We start from the raw sequence: 18,024 nt of genomic DNA on the forward strand, positions 1-18,024 counted from the left end.
TAAAATAATGGCAGTGACTCCATGCACATTAGCTTATAGCCCTTTGGCATGTTTAAGAAGGACCGGCAATCACAGAAATTCCTTTCCTTTTTAAACAGAAAGGTCAGGGCACAATGCTCGCTGGCACTAATTTAGGAAGGAGTGGCGCGCCTGCTAAGGAGCACAGAGCACAGGCTGGAGCGGGCTGCTCTTGCCAGCGAACACTGCGGCTGCCTGGCACTTTTGGAAAAGCAGCTGCTCTCTGAGGAAGTGGTCCTCCACTGATGTAACTGAGATGAAGTCAGAAACCCAGGTGAAGTTCACCGGAGGACATCCCTGGGACACAGCGCATGACGGATGCTTGGCCAATGCGAACCGAGTAACTGTTCAGGGCTGAGGGATGCTGTCCTGCCCACGGGGTCTGCCCAACAGTGCTAGCACCGGGGGCCACCCTGACCTCAGCACACACCTCACAGCTGAGGGTGGCGGTAATAACTCTCCACAATGTAGTCATCTTTAACACTGAACCAGAATCAATTAAAGAAACACGTCGAAAGTATGGCCTCTGATGCCTTTAAAATATATAGACCAGGTTTATTATTGAAAGTGAACTGACATAGGTCATTTATCAAAATGAGATTTTTCCCAAATTATACCCTTGATAGTACTTGTTAATTCATTAAAAAGAAAAGGCCCACCACCCTGTAGCTACTTCTTTTAGCTACTTGTTTTTGCTGAGTGTTCTCTGCTTTTCCGCGTGCTCCACAATCTTCTCTTCCACGTAGAGGCCCTTCCGCTTCCGCACGGCATTCATGTACTTCCGGGCCTGGTTCTCGGAATCTGCCTTCTCCCCAAAGTGCAGGTACTCCTCCTCAGTGGTGGGCACCCAGAAGGGGTCACTGGGAATGACCTTGTAAGGGAAGGTGACAGGATAGGCTGGGTGAGCAGATGGCAAAGTTCATCAGTCTCTGGCTAACGAAGCAAGTTCAGCAATGGATATCTAATCTTCCTAAAATGGTAACATACAAATGTGAAGAATCACGGGAGCGGTGACAGAGTGGGGGCAGATTCAACAGACCTGTAACACCTGTCATTCTGGCTTCTCATGGAGTCATTTCATAACAAGCAAGAAAAAACGGCTTCATCTTTAATGAAAATGAGGAAGTTCTCCTGATAGGATGTATCTAAATGTCTTCATTAATTTTGCCTTTGTCTCTAATAATGATCAACTTATGTGAACACAGTCTTGATTTTGTTTTTGTAGCCTATCATGCAGCCCATCATGGATCAGCAATCACTAAGTAGCTGAAAGTGACTTCTGATGCTCCTGCTTCTACTTCCTAAGCACTGTCATTACAGATGTGTCTCATCACGTCTGGTTTATGCAGTGTTGAAGACTGAACACAGGACTTTCTGTGTAATGGGTCCTGTTTAGCTGGAAGCTCCACTAAAGACACCCGAGGTTGGCTGTTTTTTTCCCCAGAGGCTCCCAGGGCCGCTGTCTGTATGCACCGACTTCTTCCCTTGGGGACTCCTTCAGGGTCTTGGCTGTATGATCCTCTACTGTGTACTGAGTCTGACCTGCACAGGGCCTCTGCCCTTTACCTTCACCTCTCTCACACCTGTGTGGACGTCCTGAAGCTACCAGCATCAACATGTCAAAACAAAACAAAACAAAACAAAACAAAACAAAACAAAACAAAACAAAACAAAACAAAACAAAAAACTCCAACACAGGAGAGCTGTCCAGTTTGGAACTACAGAAAGGCCTCTCTAGACCACAGAGCAGGGCTTGTCATCAGAATGGAGGCAAGGGCGCTTCTTCCTCACTGGCTCACTGAGAACCTGACTGCCCAGAGCTCAATCCTCAGATCAATTTTTCCAACTCAACAGTTAGAAGTGTACGCCACCTTCTAACTAACAGGAAGGCACCCAAATGAGAGCTGTGGTCCAGTCAACACACAGATACAGACACATAAGTGTGCGCACACACACACATGCATGGGAACACACACACACAAGCATACACACATGTGCACACGACACACACACACACTCATGCAGATATGCGTATATACACACACATGCATACAAACATGTACACATTCACACACACCCCTAGTGAGGAAAGCTTTAGGAGCTCCATTTCATTTGGGTCAGGCAGGTGGGAATCACCACACACAACATAACCTCTTGGGAGCTCTTCTGGTCCCGCCTTCCTCACCAGCCTCCCACAGGGTCACCTCAGGACCAAGCGGTGGATCTGGGGTCAGGCTGCCACGCATGTGCAGCACCTGCTGAGAACACTTTCTCTTGTGTGTGTCATTAGCTCCTCTTCTTCCCCCTTTCATGGAAGGCTAAAACTTAGAAAGAAATTATGAGATTGCTGACTTCAAAGGTTTCCTCGTGGAAAATGCCTGTAATTTTATTTTCTCTATTTTCTGAAGCACTTTCTCTCAAAAGCTCTTGATTGTAAATTACATGGTATGCCAGAACACAAATGAAAAAAATCCTTGGAGTGAGAAGGCAGATCTCAACAACCATGCTATTTCTAAACCTACATGAGTGAGTGTGTGTGTGTGTGTGTGTGTGTGTGTGTGTGTGTGTGTGTGTGTGTACTAGATCAGCGGCATTCAACTACAATGTCGTTTTAGACTTTCAAAGATTTGAACCTTTGGAACTAGGACCACGGCAGGTGGCAAGAGGACAGAAGGAAGGGATTACCAGGACAGACATTTTCTTCACAAAAATTTTCTCTAAAATTAATTAAGAGCCTTTTTAAAAATAACTGTCTGCAGCTGAGCCAGACACTAGTTTTTTTTAAACATTACTAAGAGTGTAAGTTCAATTCAGACTCAAAGAAAGAAAAAATTTGGAGACACAAAGGACAATAAAACTCACCATGGCCCTTGTGTAAGGACTCACCCACTGGCAAATCTTGTTCTTATACAGCGTCCATTCCTGTTTCTGTAGTGACAGATGGGCACATGGCCACATGGATTTTGGGGGTACAAGGATACTTCTGTAAGAGCTAGACACCTCTCAAAAAATTCTATCTTAACTATTTAACTCTTTGGAAAGCAGCTACAGAAACTACCCGGGTGAGCTGGTAAGGCTATATTCTTAATAAAATTGTATTTACTCCAACAGACAATAGGCAGCAGTTTGTGGACTCCTGACCTAGTTCAAGACTACATTTCCCAGCTTCCTTAGATAGGACCTTGTTTGATGTGGTCGGATGGTTGGTCCTGGGTGATGGGATGTGGATGAAGTAATATGAGCAAAATCCATTGTGTACTATAGGGGGAGGAGTGGTCCCTCTTCCTCAGCCCCAGCCCTACTGGCTGGCACGCAGCTGGGGCCATCAAGGGAAGACAAGATGAGCCTGGGCTGTCACTCTGAGCCATACGCCAGCTCTGCGCTGCCTTCTCAGACTAGAAGGGGAAATACTCTTTGCCTACATGGCCGCTGTATTCTGGGACGCCTCTGTTAGAGCAGTCTTTTTTCTCCATAACATACTTGCCAATTAGGAGATGAAGGAAAACTTTCTTTGTGTGTGTGTGTGTGTGTGTGTGTGTGTGTGTGTGTGTGTGTGTGTGTGTGTGCATGCATGGCTATGAATGGGTGCATGGAGGCCAGAGGAAGATGCCTGGTCTTTGCCAGGCTAGTGGCCAATGAGCCAGAATTTGCCCACCACCATCGTCGTCATCTCCCAGGGCTGGGATCACAGGCATCTGCACCCACACATGCTTTCCACACTGGAGCTGGGGATTTGAGTTCAAGTTCTCACGTTTGCACAGCAAGCTTTTTGACCCCCTGAGCCTCCTTCCCGGACCCACTCATAAAAATTTAAAGAGGCTCAATAATACGATCTTCAAAGAAAGACTCAGTCTAAATTTTTTTGGGGGGAGGGCAGGCCTGATGGTGTAAACATGTAACCTTATTAACGGAGGCACAGAGGCAGGAGGATCAGGGATTCAAGACTAGCTGTGCTGCGTATCATAGCAAGTTCATGGCCATCCTGAGAAACTTCGTGTCTCCCTCCTTTCACAAGCTTTTAAAACAAAAATAGACTGTATGATGTATCACTCAACCAATGGTGAGGCCGTTATAATAGCTCTGAATGCTCTGTTTATAGACAGTCCCAGGCATTATGTACCTAACACGCTGTGTTCAGTTCAGAGACACTATAACCCAGTTTTCTGTGGCAGTGTTGACCAAGGCCACCCTTGTGAGATGGACGACTGCCGCCTGTGACAGCAGAAGTCTGAGTTCTGAAAGCTGTTTAGCAAGGTCCACACCAACGAGGCCAGTGCTGCACCTCTCCAGGTCACCGCTCAGAAGTGGGGCCATCTCACTCGGTTACGAACAACACTGAGCCGCGCTGCCCTGTGTCACACGCCTGGCCAGTGGGACCCCAGGGACACCGCAGGCAGTCCCCAATCTTCAGACACTGCCACTTTAAATCTACTTCTACCTCTCTCTGCTTTGTGTTTTATGTAAAAACTGAGTGTCAAAACCAAAACCCAAGCTGAAAAGCCAGAATTCTGGATAACTGGGGAATGACTACCTACAAGCTCAGAGTTAATGGTGACGTAAATCTTTTAGGGCTGTTTTCTACACAATGAGATACAGAGAGAAAGGCAATGAAGGAAACCATCCAAACACCAGTACTCAAAAATGCAAAAGTCCAAGAGAAACGTCACAGAAAAATCATTTAAAATGCAGTCTCTACTAACTAAATAATGCAGCTAAGTCAGAACACTCAGCTTCTTTCTACTGAGCGTTAAGGATCTTACAGTTTCTAGGGGAAAGCAGACCACCCAGGGCTTTGGACTGGGAAGTGCATTCCCACCAATCCAGGTGACAGGACCGCTGAATTAAAATCCCATGCGCCCTGTCCAAAGCCAGCTTCTCCCATGTCACCAGTCTTGGCTGGCTTACTTGGTCATAAATCTCAGTTTGGAAAGAATGGTTTTACTCGATTGTTTTTATTCTTCATTAATCATCTAAATTTAAGCTCTCTGTTTAAAAGGTCCTAGAGAAAGAACGTCATCAGGCTAGAGAAAGTGAGAGACGAGGATGTAAAAAGGAAATCCGCTTCTGAGCAGCAAGGCCTGCTCCATGGAGCTTGAGGTGAGGTTCTGACATAAATTATCTCAGAAGTGAAGTCTTTGCACTTTGTCCAAATAAACAGCAGAATTAATATCTAAAAGTAGGCCTAGCTGACAACAGCATTGTTTTCTCCAAGTTACAGAGAAGTGAACTGAGGTTCCTTAGGTTTCCTACAAACAAGAAAACACCACTTTTTGGAAACACCCTTCCTTCGGCTTTCATTGAAAAGACTTCTGTCTGTGACTTTAGTTTTTCTTTTAGTTTTCCTTGGCTGGCCTATGCTCCTGATCAAGCGTTCTCTCTGCTGGTAAACTGCTAATTTTCCTGTAAGGACCTCTTCAGGAAGGCTTCCCTGACCCTCCCACACTCTATCACAACCTACTGCTCTTCCCACAATGTGTCTTTAAGGGTCCCTTGTGATTACAGGACTTGCTGCTCACTTGAGTCCACACACGTGGATGGGCAGGGCTGTGCCGGCCACAACCTTCTCTTGGGGAAGCCACAGAACCCCGGTCCCCAGAGCGACAGAAGACTACAGAGACAATCTGCAGACCCCCCTTAAGAGTTCTCCCCTCCAAATGCTGGAAGAATCTCTCCCCACCCTCCTACCCTCTAGGGAAGAAAGTCCTTCAAGGTTCACTTTCAAAACAGCTGTCATTTTTCTTTAGCCTAATATCCATCTGCAGCAGGAGGAAAATGGATTAAATGTTCTGTCTCTCCAATTTTACATTATAAAGAGAAGGCAAATTGGTGCTATCAGCCAGCTTTCACCAGCCCCTTGCCTGGGCCACCCCTCCAGGGAAGGCCCGTGGCCAGTCCTAGGGAGGCCGGGGCTGCACCTCACCTCCCAGTGGCTGAACACCAGCTGTGGGCTAGCCAGGCCACTGGTCCTCTTCCTGATTTCATCCGCAAAGCCGAAGCTTTCCGCCACAGGCAGCACGGCCTTGATGATGAACATGTCCGTCCCTTCCTTCATTTCTTCCTGAAGCACTCGACCCTCTCGCTTTGACAACACAGCATAGACTCGGCCTGCAAAACCAAAACACCCAAGTTCATCGACTGATCACCACCTGACCCCCGGCCACAGTGATCTACACATCCAGTGAGGACACAGCCGTGGCTCAGCATGCTCTCAATAACCCTGATAGAAAAACCATGTCGCCGGGCGGCGGTGGCGCACTGGGGGGGGGGGGGGGGAGGTGGGGGTGGGGGCAGAGCCAGGCGGAGCTCTGTGAGTTCGAGGCCAGCCTGGGCTACCAAGGCGCAAAGCTACACAGGGAAACCCTGTCTCGGAAAAAAAAAAAAAAAAAAAAAAATTTAATTGCTAATTAAAAGGGCAAAATCAGAAAACAAATTACATATAAAAGATAACAGGAGTCCCAACTGTCCCCTAGTGACAATTCCCACAATGAAGTCTAAGGAACTCGACCTCTGGAATTACAAGCAGAGTTACTGGGTATGAAATCCACTGAGAAGAACGTTACTGGAATCTTACAATATTAAAATGCATTAGCAATTATGTGTAGTCTTAACATGATGACGGAATGGTGACAGAGACCATTTGAGTCCAGTAACCGAGGGACCAGCAATGGCATTTTTACACCAATCAAAAACCACACTCATGTAAATATTTGCTCGATAATATTGAAGTGGTGTTGAGCACGGGCATTTTGTTCTCCTGGAGATGGATCACGCTTGCAATCTTTACTATCTGGTAACAATCTCCAGTGTCATAACAAGTCTTAGCAACTGCTCTTGCTTGACAGTTATAATTTGCTTGGAGGTGAGATTGGGCCTTATACTCAGGAGGGACACATCTGCCTCTGGGAGTGACATCTTGCACAGATGTCTGTGGGTGCTCAGGGCATCCTTTCAACTAGTAAGCAGAACGGATTGAGAGAGACGATCAATTAAGCTGGTGAGCATGCTCACTCGAGCCCCACCTTTCACCCGCAGTGATCTGCGCATGTGGAAGACGGCAGATGCAGCTGGCAGAGGTGAAGCCTCCCTAAACTGAGGTCTGACCTTCTCTCAGTACAGGGGATGTGACTGGTGCAGCCTCCTCTATTCACCCGTCTGTGTTTCTTAACCCAGGAGCCGAGGGCACAGAGCAGCACGGCCTCACACCCTCCCTGCAGATTCCCTCCGCGGCCGGTGACTAGGAAGGAGCGATGGGGACAAGGGCGGAAGTGAGGATGAAGACAGCGCCCTTCTATTAGCTGCTGTAGAAGGCACTCTCTCCCCTTGTCTGACGCCCCCGCCTGCGCCCATTTCTCCTCCCCCACATTTCCAAAGCAGGAGTTTCGAACTTCTTCCTCAAACGCTCTTTGGCACCCAGGCTCTTTGAGCAGCTCTGGGCTCTACTAAACCGCTTCTTGGAGTTGGATGCTAATGTTTCTGCTCCTACCCAGTGTTCTTCTCAACCTTGCTCTCATGACCGCTCTGTGGCACGGGAGACCTCTGATGGGTATGCCTCTGCCAAGTCCTCCTTTCGCACCTGGCTCCTGGGCTACCATTGTTTATTTCTGTAATTCCTGAAGGTATAACTTTGCTGTGAGTATTCTGTGAAGCCTCGTTCGCTTAGAGAACCAATTCACATATTGTTTCTGTGGTAAGCTAGTCTCAGGGAGACTCCTAAGACTCTACCTATGTTGGGCCTCTCACCTGCCCCCCTCCCCCAACTTGACAATGACCACTGCACATCACGGTGGAGCCGACTTCCTTCTAAACTCAAGTCCAAGTGCAAGAGCAAACCAAGTTCTAGGGATAGCCCCTGCCCTGTCATTATTACTGGGAATGCCAGCTACAGAATCAGGGACAGTGAGTTGGAGGGAAGGCTTGAGGGTCAGCCAACTTGACGCGATGAATCAGGTAAATTTGGCAAGTATTTCTTAAACCCTGCTTGCTCCGAGGCAGCCCCTTCTATCTTTGACAGCTAGACAAGTCTGGAGCCTGAAATCTGAAGATCTCCTCAAGTTCTTGTGCACCCTCCTAGCTTTAACATGTGGGGCATGTGTGATCCCTCTTCTGTAAGCCAGCCTTTGAGCCACAGGAAGACAGCTTTCCGGTCTAGTGCTCCATGACAGGCTGTGAATTTCCTGTTGTAGCCTTGCCGTCTCCCTACCTGAACTGATACGGCTTTTTTACCCGCCTCTCAGAATGCAGTATTTCAAGAGCAGTCTGCAAATGGTGAAAAAACTAGAACTATTACTTTTATTAAACAATCTCCATTGTGCTACATGGCTTCTCTCTCTGCTAGCACAGTTCCTCTCTCTTACACACTTACACACACACACACACACACACACACACACACACACACACACACAGAGCCCTTAAGAAAATACCCAGTGTACACAAACTAGTCATCTTTATCTTATTCTAAGAAAACCATTTTATTCAGTGTGTGTATGTGTGTGTGTGTGTGTGTGTGTGTGTGTGTGTGTGTGTGTGCCACAGTATTGGAATGGTGGTCAGGGGACAACTTTCAGGAGTAGGTCCTCACCTTCTGCCTTGTTTAAGACAGGGTATCTGTTGTTTTCCCGCTGTGGACACCAGGCTAGCTGGGCCCATGAGCTTCTGGGGTTTCTAGTGTCTCTCCCTTCACTCCCTCCATAGAAGTTCTGGGATCACAGATGTTTGCACATCTGGCTTCTGCATTTGTTCTAGAGACTGGAATTTAGGTTCTCAGACTTGTGGGTCAAGCACTTACACCCACTGAGCTTTCTTCCTGGCCCACATGTCAGAAAACAAGGTAGTCTGTCAAAGTGAGCAGGAGACATCAGGTGTCAGAAAGAACAGGGAAAGTGGGCCAAATGAGCCACGATAAGGGTTAATGAGGATAAACTGTTGACTGCTGCTGCTCAGGCTGGCAAGTCCTCTCCTCTGGGGGCCACACCAACAGTTGGGATCAATACTTGTAATTGAAACTGAATGTAATTAATCATGTACTTTTGAGCCATTCAATTTTAATTCTATCAGAACTACATCCTAAAACTGAGGCAGAGTCATGGATCACCGGAGAAAGGAAAACATCATAATAAAACTTTGCACAGTCACTGGGCTCCTGTGATGGGTGTGCCCAAAGCCTAGAAGCCTTGAGACACCTTATAATGCTTCTACCGCTGTCACAGGAAATCAACAGGGTTTCTGGCCCAGGCTGCTAACTGTAAATGCTCTGTTATCCCTTCACTGGCACAGGGGCACCACACCAGGCGGTCCTTCCTTTGTTCATGTGCAGTCGGACCTCATGTTCCATGCATGGCACCATGACAAAATGCTTCAGGAAAAGCAAACACCAACAACCAATCAGCTGGAAGGGTTTGGATCATGACTACACTGCATAGCCCAGCTTCAGCCTGTACCTGGCCTGGTGGTTACCAGGACTTTAGCTCCTATGCATAGAGCACAAGCTGTGTGCTTTCCCAGCCCAGATGAACCGCTCACAGCTCAGCGGATGTCAGAAGACTCACACTCGGTCACAGCTCCTTCACCTAGAATGTGTCATCTTAGTTCAAGCCGAGAAACATTCTTTTCCGACTCAAGGACACTCACGAACAACTTGTACTGTCTGATACCGAGAGTTAAACTCTTTCCATGGAGCACTGTCCTCATGAATTACAGATTAACATGCACTTCCATCTAATGTAACAACTAAGATTAATCTACAACCTCTAAAGATGGGAGGCAAAGAAAAGTTTGTTGTCTTTCTGAATAATGCAAAGAAAGTAGCTGATCACAGCATATCTTCTCTTACAACAAACAAAGACAAAATGATGAATTTCCAAATGGGGGATGATAGGTCAGTAAATTATAGCACATCAAGTTCATAGGAATTATGCAGAGGTTAAAATGAAAATTACGAATAAGTGGCCAAAGAGAGGCATGCTTTGAAGAGAACATAGTAAAGTAAAAATATTCAATTAGTTATACCATAAAGTCATACCTATGACAACGTTCCAAGGGAAGGGGTGACAATAAATAAATGAATAAATAAGTAAAATGGAAAAGAGAAGGCTGATTTCCAAGATTTTTTCTATCCTCTCCCGACTTCTGTAACTGTTGGTGATACATGTGGACAACTTTCGAACACAAACACAGACATACAGACACTGTGGGTATTTCGTAAGTCTTAACAAATAAGGTCACACAGAAGCTTCGCTCTGTCACTGCGCTCCCAGAATGTGACATCAAGCAAACGTGGCTAACAGGGTGGATGAGACCAAGCTGAGCTGAAGCAAGCTTCAGACACGTGGGCTTGTGGGCTGCTTGCTACTACAAACAAGTTCAGCGACAGGGTTCGAGGAAGCTGGCACAGCAGGCTGACCTGGCCCCGGAAGGTCTTCCGTGACTCTCTAGGCACAGCTTCCTGTTTGTACTGTCACTGTCAACTACCTACAGACTGAAGGCACAATCAAATCAGGAGGGGATACGGAACCGGCAGGGGAACATACTAGCTAAGGACCCCAATTCAATGGGACAGTTAACTCGGTGTCAGTCTGAAGGGGTTTAACCAGCACAGTATCTGGGCTGAGAGAGGGAGACAGAACGGTTCCTAAAGCCAATCAGGAACGAGCATCAGCTCAGCTGGACTCCTGTCTGTGCCACAGCAGCAGATGCTGGCTGAGCCCGGAATGATTCCGTCCAGCCAGGCCCATTTCAACATCCTATCACTTTGGAAAGACCCACCCTCTTTCCCATTCCACTAATCCTAATTCCTCATAACATGTCACTGGAAAACCAGTACACTCAACAACTGGATTTGACTCTACTCACTTAGTATGATTAAACTTTGTCTCCTTAATTCCTCTGCCAAGGCAAGAATCGTGCTTGACTTAAGGATTAACACATGCAGCTCAACAAGACCTTGTTGAAAATGATGAGCTGCTGGTCAAACACACAAAGGACTTCAAATGAAGGGGGAAAAAAGGGCTTTATAAGCACAATGGTAGTCAGGATGTTTCCAGCTCGTTCAAGGGCATATGCTCTAACAACGCCGCCAACACTGACTCCTACGTGTCAAATCAGGGCAATAATCATAGCTGTGATTAAAATCCTAGAACTGTCGGACAAAAGTAACAGGTGTGAAGAAAGACAAAGATAGACAACTGATTGGTCACACGACAAAGGAAACCGTATTTATGATGGCCAAACAAGCCCATTAGAGGGAATTTTCATGCATAAACAACAATAACAATAGAGCCATAGATACCTTTAGAAAAGTGCTTTTTAAAGTAAAATAGAGTATTTCTTGGGATCTTTTTCCAAGATAAAATAATCTGGAAATGCGTATTTTCCTACAAAGTTTCCCATTTTGATCATATGTAATTCTATCCATGTAAAGGATAGGTTTTAATAATCTGTACAGGAAGAATTAAGAAATAAAAAACCAGGACTGGAGAGATGGCTCAGTGGTTCAGAGCACTGATTGCTCTTCCAGAGGACCCAGTTTCAATTCCCAGCACCCACATGGCAGCTCACAACTGTCTGTCACTCTAAGATCTGACACCCTCACATACACACACATGCAGCAAAACACATAAAACACAAAAACAAAACACACGTGGCAATGCACATAAAATAAAAATAAACTATAAAAGAAAGAAACGTTTTTTTTAAAAAAAAAGAAGTAAAAAACCAAGGAAACTCATCCTGCTAAATAAAAAGGACCTAAAATCTCTTTGTACTGATTCTTAGAGAATTGAAACGAACAGTCAACAGAGTCTGAAGTCATCTTGGAAGATCCCCCAGAGATCCTGGCAAGAAGGAAAAGGCTTTAGAAACAGAGTAAGTTTCTCCATTTCTTTTTCCATTTAAGTTGTGGAGTTTGGAAGGAAAAGAAGAAAACAAAAGAAAAACCATGTCAACAGCTGTGTTGATGGATCCTGAACTCCTAGCTGTCCATACCAAAGAGCCCCAAATGCCAGGGGAGAATAGGCCTCAGGGGAGATGTTCCAGGAACTAGACTTCAAAGCGGTTCAGGAGAGGAAAGGGTAAAGAATCCAGAAACATTCCTGGTGGTGGGGTGGTAGCATGTTGGTCGTGGAGACCGATGTCTATTCTAACCAAACCAAATACAGAGCTGCACATGGAAGACCTGGCACAGTGGGACTTGAGTGCCATTGGGCAAAGGAAAGCCACACTTCACTCCAAAGAAAGAAGGGTACGAATAAATGGGTCCAGACAGGCACCTGGCTCTGGGAAGTCATACCACTGTGTATGGCAGCCAGGGAAGGTGTGCCACTGAGAAGATGAAAGAACAAGATCACAGGTGGAACCTTGGAGTACTATCCTAGGGAGGATGAGTCACACACAGCCGGGGGTGGTTTCCAGTGACCAGACAGTTTGCCGGGACTTTCAACCTGGTAACAGGACAGCTGCCTCTGGCTTCCATGTTATGCTGTAAACTTGTCTCTTCAGAAAACCAAGGACAAAAGCCAGGATGCAGCTTAGCGGTACAGCTTTGTGCAGGAGGCAAACGGCCAGTGCCGTGCCCCCTGGAACACTCAGGAGAACTGATGGGGATCTGGGGAGGAAGCGTGCTTCTCTTATCTGAGTGGTGGAGGCCCAGAGGAGGACTGCAGACTGTGACTTTAGAAAGACCATTTCAAACATATAAAGAGAAAAACAAAACAAAAACAAACAAACAAACAAGCAAACAAACAAACAAGCATCCAAATCAACCAGGCACAGGACAACAGACGCCAAGGAAAGAATGGCAAAACGAGAACGAAAACCAAATCAACAATGAATGATCCTTCTGAAAGGAAGAGGCCAGAGCCCACAGCTAACTTTACACGCACACTGAGTGGAGGATCCTGATGAAGTGTCCAGCGCACCTACAATAAGTGGAACCTATCAAAATAAAAGCTCCAGCACACCACGGAGGGGCCTTCTCACCGCTCCTCAACAAGGAACGCGTCCACAATCTGGGCAGGGCTGGCATGAGGCTCATGGGGACAGCAAGAAAGCTCCCCTTCTCTACACCTGCACGACCCCATTCTAAGAGAAATGCAGACTAATGTCTGGGGACAGACTAGTTAGGTGACAGGCTGATGAGGGCCGTGGGTATGCCACATTTAGAAGAAGAGGAGGAACGCTGTGTGCAGCCCCCTTAGAGACCTCCATCACTGACGGACTGCCACCCAGTAGTCTCTGTGACGAACTCTACCTGAATCGCTTAGTCACGCTGTTTTGAAATGCCGTTACAGATATCCAGCTTGTCTCAAAGAACTTTGTTGTGATACAAGCCTAAATCTCTTTTGAAAACCAACCAACCAACCAACCAACCAACCAACCAACCAACCAACCTACCTCAGATTCTTCTTTTGGGAACTAATCAGTAAAGCAAACTTACTTAGAATGTAATTAACTGTGTATTGACTCAAAGGACCTTACATCCAGAGGAAAGACAATAACTTTCATCCTGTATACTCTCTTCACCACTCACAGTTCCACGATTCCTAGAGAAGAAGACATTTACTATGCCCGGGACACTTCGAGGAATGGTGTTAGTATTCTCACATCAATTTTCACAACCTACAAACACTTACTTTCCCAGTTTTCTCCCCTTTTATTAAGGAAAATAAGCCCTAGGGAAATGGCATTGAACAAACACCAGAGTAGCCACATTGAACCCCATTTCCACATCTCCTGAGATCCCCAATGCTGCTGCTTCTAACAAGAGGGGAACCAGGAGAGCTGATACAGCAGCTGTAGTTAAAAGGCTTTAGAAAGCCCAAGGGGTTCTTCTTCGGGGCTCAGAATTCACAATATCCCCTTTGTGCTATGTGGACAAGAATGGTGGCTTATTCTTACCATGTAAGGACGGCCTGGTTATCAAGCTGAAATGCTTATACTCCAGGGACAAAGGTGCTGTAATGGGTGTAGATGGGGCTGCCAAATTGGGGTTATATCCTTACTGGGCAGATATAACCCTTTCACCATAAAACTTGCTAAGAAAGAAAGTACAAAAAATACTTCATTCATAATAGCTTTTAAGAAGTCTAGGAACAAATTTAACCAAGGAAGTGAGAGGCCTTTACAAGAACAATTTTAAGACGCTGACACAAGAAACTGAAGAAGACACCGGATGGTGGAAAGCCCTTCCATGCTCCCAGACTGGTAAAGAAATACTGTGAAGACGGGGGTGTGACCAAAGTAGTCTACAGATTCAATGCAATGCTCATCAAGATTCCCATGACATTCTTCACAGAGCCAGACAAAACAACCCTGGAATGTGTATGGAAATACAAAAGACCACAGACTGCCCAAACAACCTATCTGTGAACACAAGTAGGGCATCATCACCTTACACCATCTCCAACTTACTAGAGAGCCATGGTGACAAAACAGCATGGCACCAGACAGAGAAGCATTCACGTAGACCAAGGGAATCTAAGTCTCAGAGAGATACTCAACACAGCTAAGGACATCCAATTTTTGATGAAGGTATCAAAAACATGAACTGGTAAAAAAAGACAGCTTACTCAATAAATGGTGCTGGCAAAACTGGATATCCAACTGCAGAAGAATGAAATTAGATCTACATCTGCCCTGCACACACACAAATCAATTTAAACTTAATCAAAGATCTTAGAGTATATATATAAAAAAAATACATTTGCTGCAAAAGAAAAGACCTTTAGTAATCATGTATTTCCCCTCTCAAGATTGTAATATATAAAGTCTCTGGGTTTTAAAAAACTCAATTCTTTAGTAAATTAGATGATATATCTTCAACAAAATATTAAGTGGAAAGACCTTCACCAACCCCACATCTGACAGAGGGCTGATCTCCAAAATATATAAAGAATCCAAGAAACTAGACTTCATAAAACCAAATAATCCAATTTAAAAAATGGGGTACAGACCTACACAGAGAACTCTCAACAGAAGAATCTCAAATGGTAGAGAAACACCTAAAGAAATGTTCAACATCTTTAGCCATCAGGGAAATACAAATCAAAACGGCTCTGAGATTCCATCTTACACCTGTCAGAATGGCTAAGATCAAAACCACAAATGACAGCTTACACTGCAGAGGATGTGGAGAAAAAGAAACCACTCCTCCATTGCTGGTGGGAGTGCAAACTTGTACAGCTACTTCAGAAATCAATATGGCAGTTTCTCACAAAATCAATCTACCTCAATATCCAGCTATATGACTCCTGGCCATATACCTAAAGGATGCTCAATCATACCACAAGGACACTTGCTCAACTATGTTCAGAACAGCTTTATTTGTAATACCAGAACCTGAAAACAACCTAGATGCCCTTCAACCAAAGAATGGATTAAGAAAATGTGGTACATATACACAATGAAGTACTACTCAGCTGTTAAAAAAAAATGATATCAGGAAATCTGCAGGCAAATGGACGAGACCAGAAAAAAATCATCCTGAGTGAGGTAACCCAAACTCAGAAAGACAAACATGGCATGTACTCATTCATAAGTGGATATTAGCTGTAAAGTAAAGGATAACCATGCTACAATCCACAGACTCACAGAGCCTAGGTAACAAGCAAGGCCCAAGAGGGACACATGGATTTCCCTGGGAAGGGGAAATAGAAGAGATCTCCCTGGGTGGACTGGGGGCAAGTGGGGATGGGAACTTAAGGGATCAGGTTGGGGGTAGATGGAGAGGGAGAGTACTAAAGAGATGACTGGAAAGGGGGGAGCATTTTGGTGTTAGGTAGAAACCTAATGCAAGGGAACTCCCAGGAATCTACAAGGATGACCCCAGCTAAGACCCCTAGCAACAATGGATACATAATCTGAACTGGTTATCTGTGATTAGAGTGGTGACTACCCCAATTGTCATCAGAGAGCCTTCATCTAGTAACGTATGGAAACAGATGCAGAGACCCACAGCCAAACATTAGGCCAAACTTGGGGACTCCTGCTCAAGAGAGGGAAGAAGGATGGTAGGAGTCAGGGGGGTCAAGGACAACACAAGAAAACCCACAGAAACAACTGACCTGGCTCACAGGAACTCAGAGTCTGAACCACCCACCCGGGAGCCTGCGTTCCCTCCCTCTATACACGGCAGCTGTGTAGCTTGGTCTGCTTGTGGGACTCCTAACAGTGGGAGCAGGGCTGTCCCCAAGGCTTTGGCTGGCTCGTGAGAACCAATTCCTCACACTGGGTTGCCTTGTCCAGACTTAATACAAGGGAGGAGCTTAGTCCTACCTCAACTTGATATGCCATGCTTCTTTGATGACACCCATAGGAGGCCTGCCCCTTTCCAAACAGAAACAGAGGAGGAGTGGATGGGGGAAGGGGAGGACAGGGGAAGTGAGGGGAGGGCATGGGAGGAGAGGAGGGAGGGGAAACTGTGGTCAAGATATAAAGTAAATAAATTAATTAATTAAATTTAAAAAACTAAGTGGGTTGAAGACACAGGGCACCTCTCTATCTTCACCTTCCCTTCTTACCGAGGACATCACTGGTGGCCATGATGTCACACGTGTACATAGCTGCCATCAGGCGTTGAGGCTTCACCTGCAGAGCATAGCGACATGCTTCTTTCATGGTGGCAATCAGCTGCCCTGAGAAGGGTCCATAGCAGTCAGAGACTGGAGAGTCTCCTTTTGCGGAAGTGTCTTCAAAGGGCTTGGAGCAGCCATCTTGTTGCTCTTGGTTTTCATCTCCACTGTGACGGGCTTTACCTTCCTCCTGTCCCTCTCCTGCCGGATCACACTGTTCTTGGTTATGTCTATCACTTGCTCCTTGTTCTGCACATTTATTTAGTTCCCACTTTTCTAGAACAAAACAGACACCCATGAGGGGCTCCTCACACATGGGGCCAGAGAGGGTTGCTAGCTGGAAGCCACTCACAATGCTATTGCCAAAGTCTCGGAATCTACTGGCTTCTTTTGATTCCCTGCCGGCTGGGCCGGACCATACTGAGTTCTGGAAATCTTCACTTCTACTGACAAGGATGTTGGGCCCACATTTTCTTGGGCCAAATGACCAGATTTGGTCAACAGTGTTCCTCCACTTTCTCCCTATCAGGTGTTGCTCTAGTTTCCCTTTGAATTCCCAGATTTTCTCTTGGGTCTTCTGATGAATCGCCTGGGTATTTCTGCCCTCATTCAAGGAGGATGTCAAAAGTTCCATGGAACGAATCAAGTCACTGTTTTCTTCCAGAATCTGAGTGACCTCTTCTGGAAGAGGTATGGCCCGAACACTGAGTGTGGCTAGTTTATTGGGCGTCGTTATGGTGATCAGCCCATCAGAGTCAACATGGATGCCCTCTGGAATTTTGCTTTGCTCTTCTTTTGTTTGATGTATGACAGCAACTTTTTGCTGTCTGCCTATTTCTTCATTGACCATGTCAACTTTGGGAGGTTTTGTGATTGTTTCTCTGAATGGAATAATGGGTTCAGACACACTGATGTGAATCTTTGCAAACCTATGAAATCAAGAGAAATAACAGATAGTTAGGATCATAGTCTTGTATCACACATGAAGATAATGGAAAAACTCAGAAACATAAAAATCATTTTCTATGAGAGGCCTGTAATTTACATTCTATTTCAATTCACAAAGTGCTCTCATTGCAGATTGAGAGACAACCTCTGAGGGGAACATACCTCTGGGGAGCTCTTTGCTTGTGCTAGACCGTCGCTGCTTTGTTTTTATGAAGACAAATAAACCATCTATTTAGGTAAGACCATTTTGAGTGGAAAATAAATACTGCAATAGGATGATTTGTTTAGAATATAATTTGACAGACCCGAGTCTGGAGAAGAGCCCGGCGATTATAACTCTGAAGAGACAGTCAGAGACCCGCAGTAGTCAGAGCCAAGCTGCACAAGACATCCCGAATTGACAAGGAGTAAGCCAGAACGGCCCAGGAATTTGTCTAGACTAGCATGTCACCATGAACTTTCTGCAGTGACAGGAAGCTCTCTATCTTCTCTG

At 45.7% G+C, this 18,024-nt stretch overlaps 1 protein-coding gene across 1 annotated transcript in view; it reads right to left on the minus strand.

Annotated features, from left to right (window-relative positions):
* Positions 1-536: 536 nt before the first annotated feature.
* Positions 537-18,024, minus strand: part of Efl1 (elongation factor like GTPase 1) — a 123,783-nt gene continuing 106,295 nt past the window's right edge. The window contains exons 18-20 of the mRNA XM_028873811.2: positions 16,533-17,512; positions 5,939-6,123; positions 537-889 (exon numbers count right to left, since the gene is read on the minus strand). Coding sequence (XP_028729644.1) covers positions 701-889; positions 5,939-6,123; positions 16,533-17,512 — 1,354 coding nt within the window. The 3' untranslated portion in view covers positions 537-700. The remainder of the gene's footprint in view (positions 890-5,938; positions 6,124-16,532; positions 17,513-18,024) is intronic.

This window comes from Peromyscus leucopus, chromosome 1, assembly GCF_004664715.2.
Source record: "Peromyscus leucopus breed LL Stock chromosome 1, UCI_PerLeu_2.1, whole genome shotgun sequence".
NCBI lineage: Eukaryota > Metazoa > Chordata > Mammalia > Rodentia > Cricetidae > Peromyscus > Peromyscus leucopus.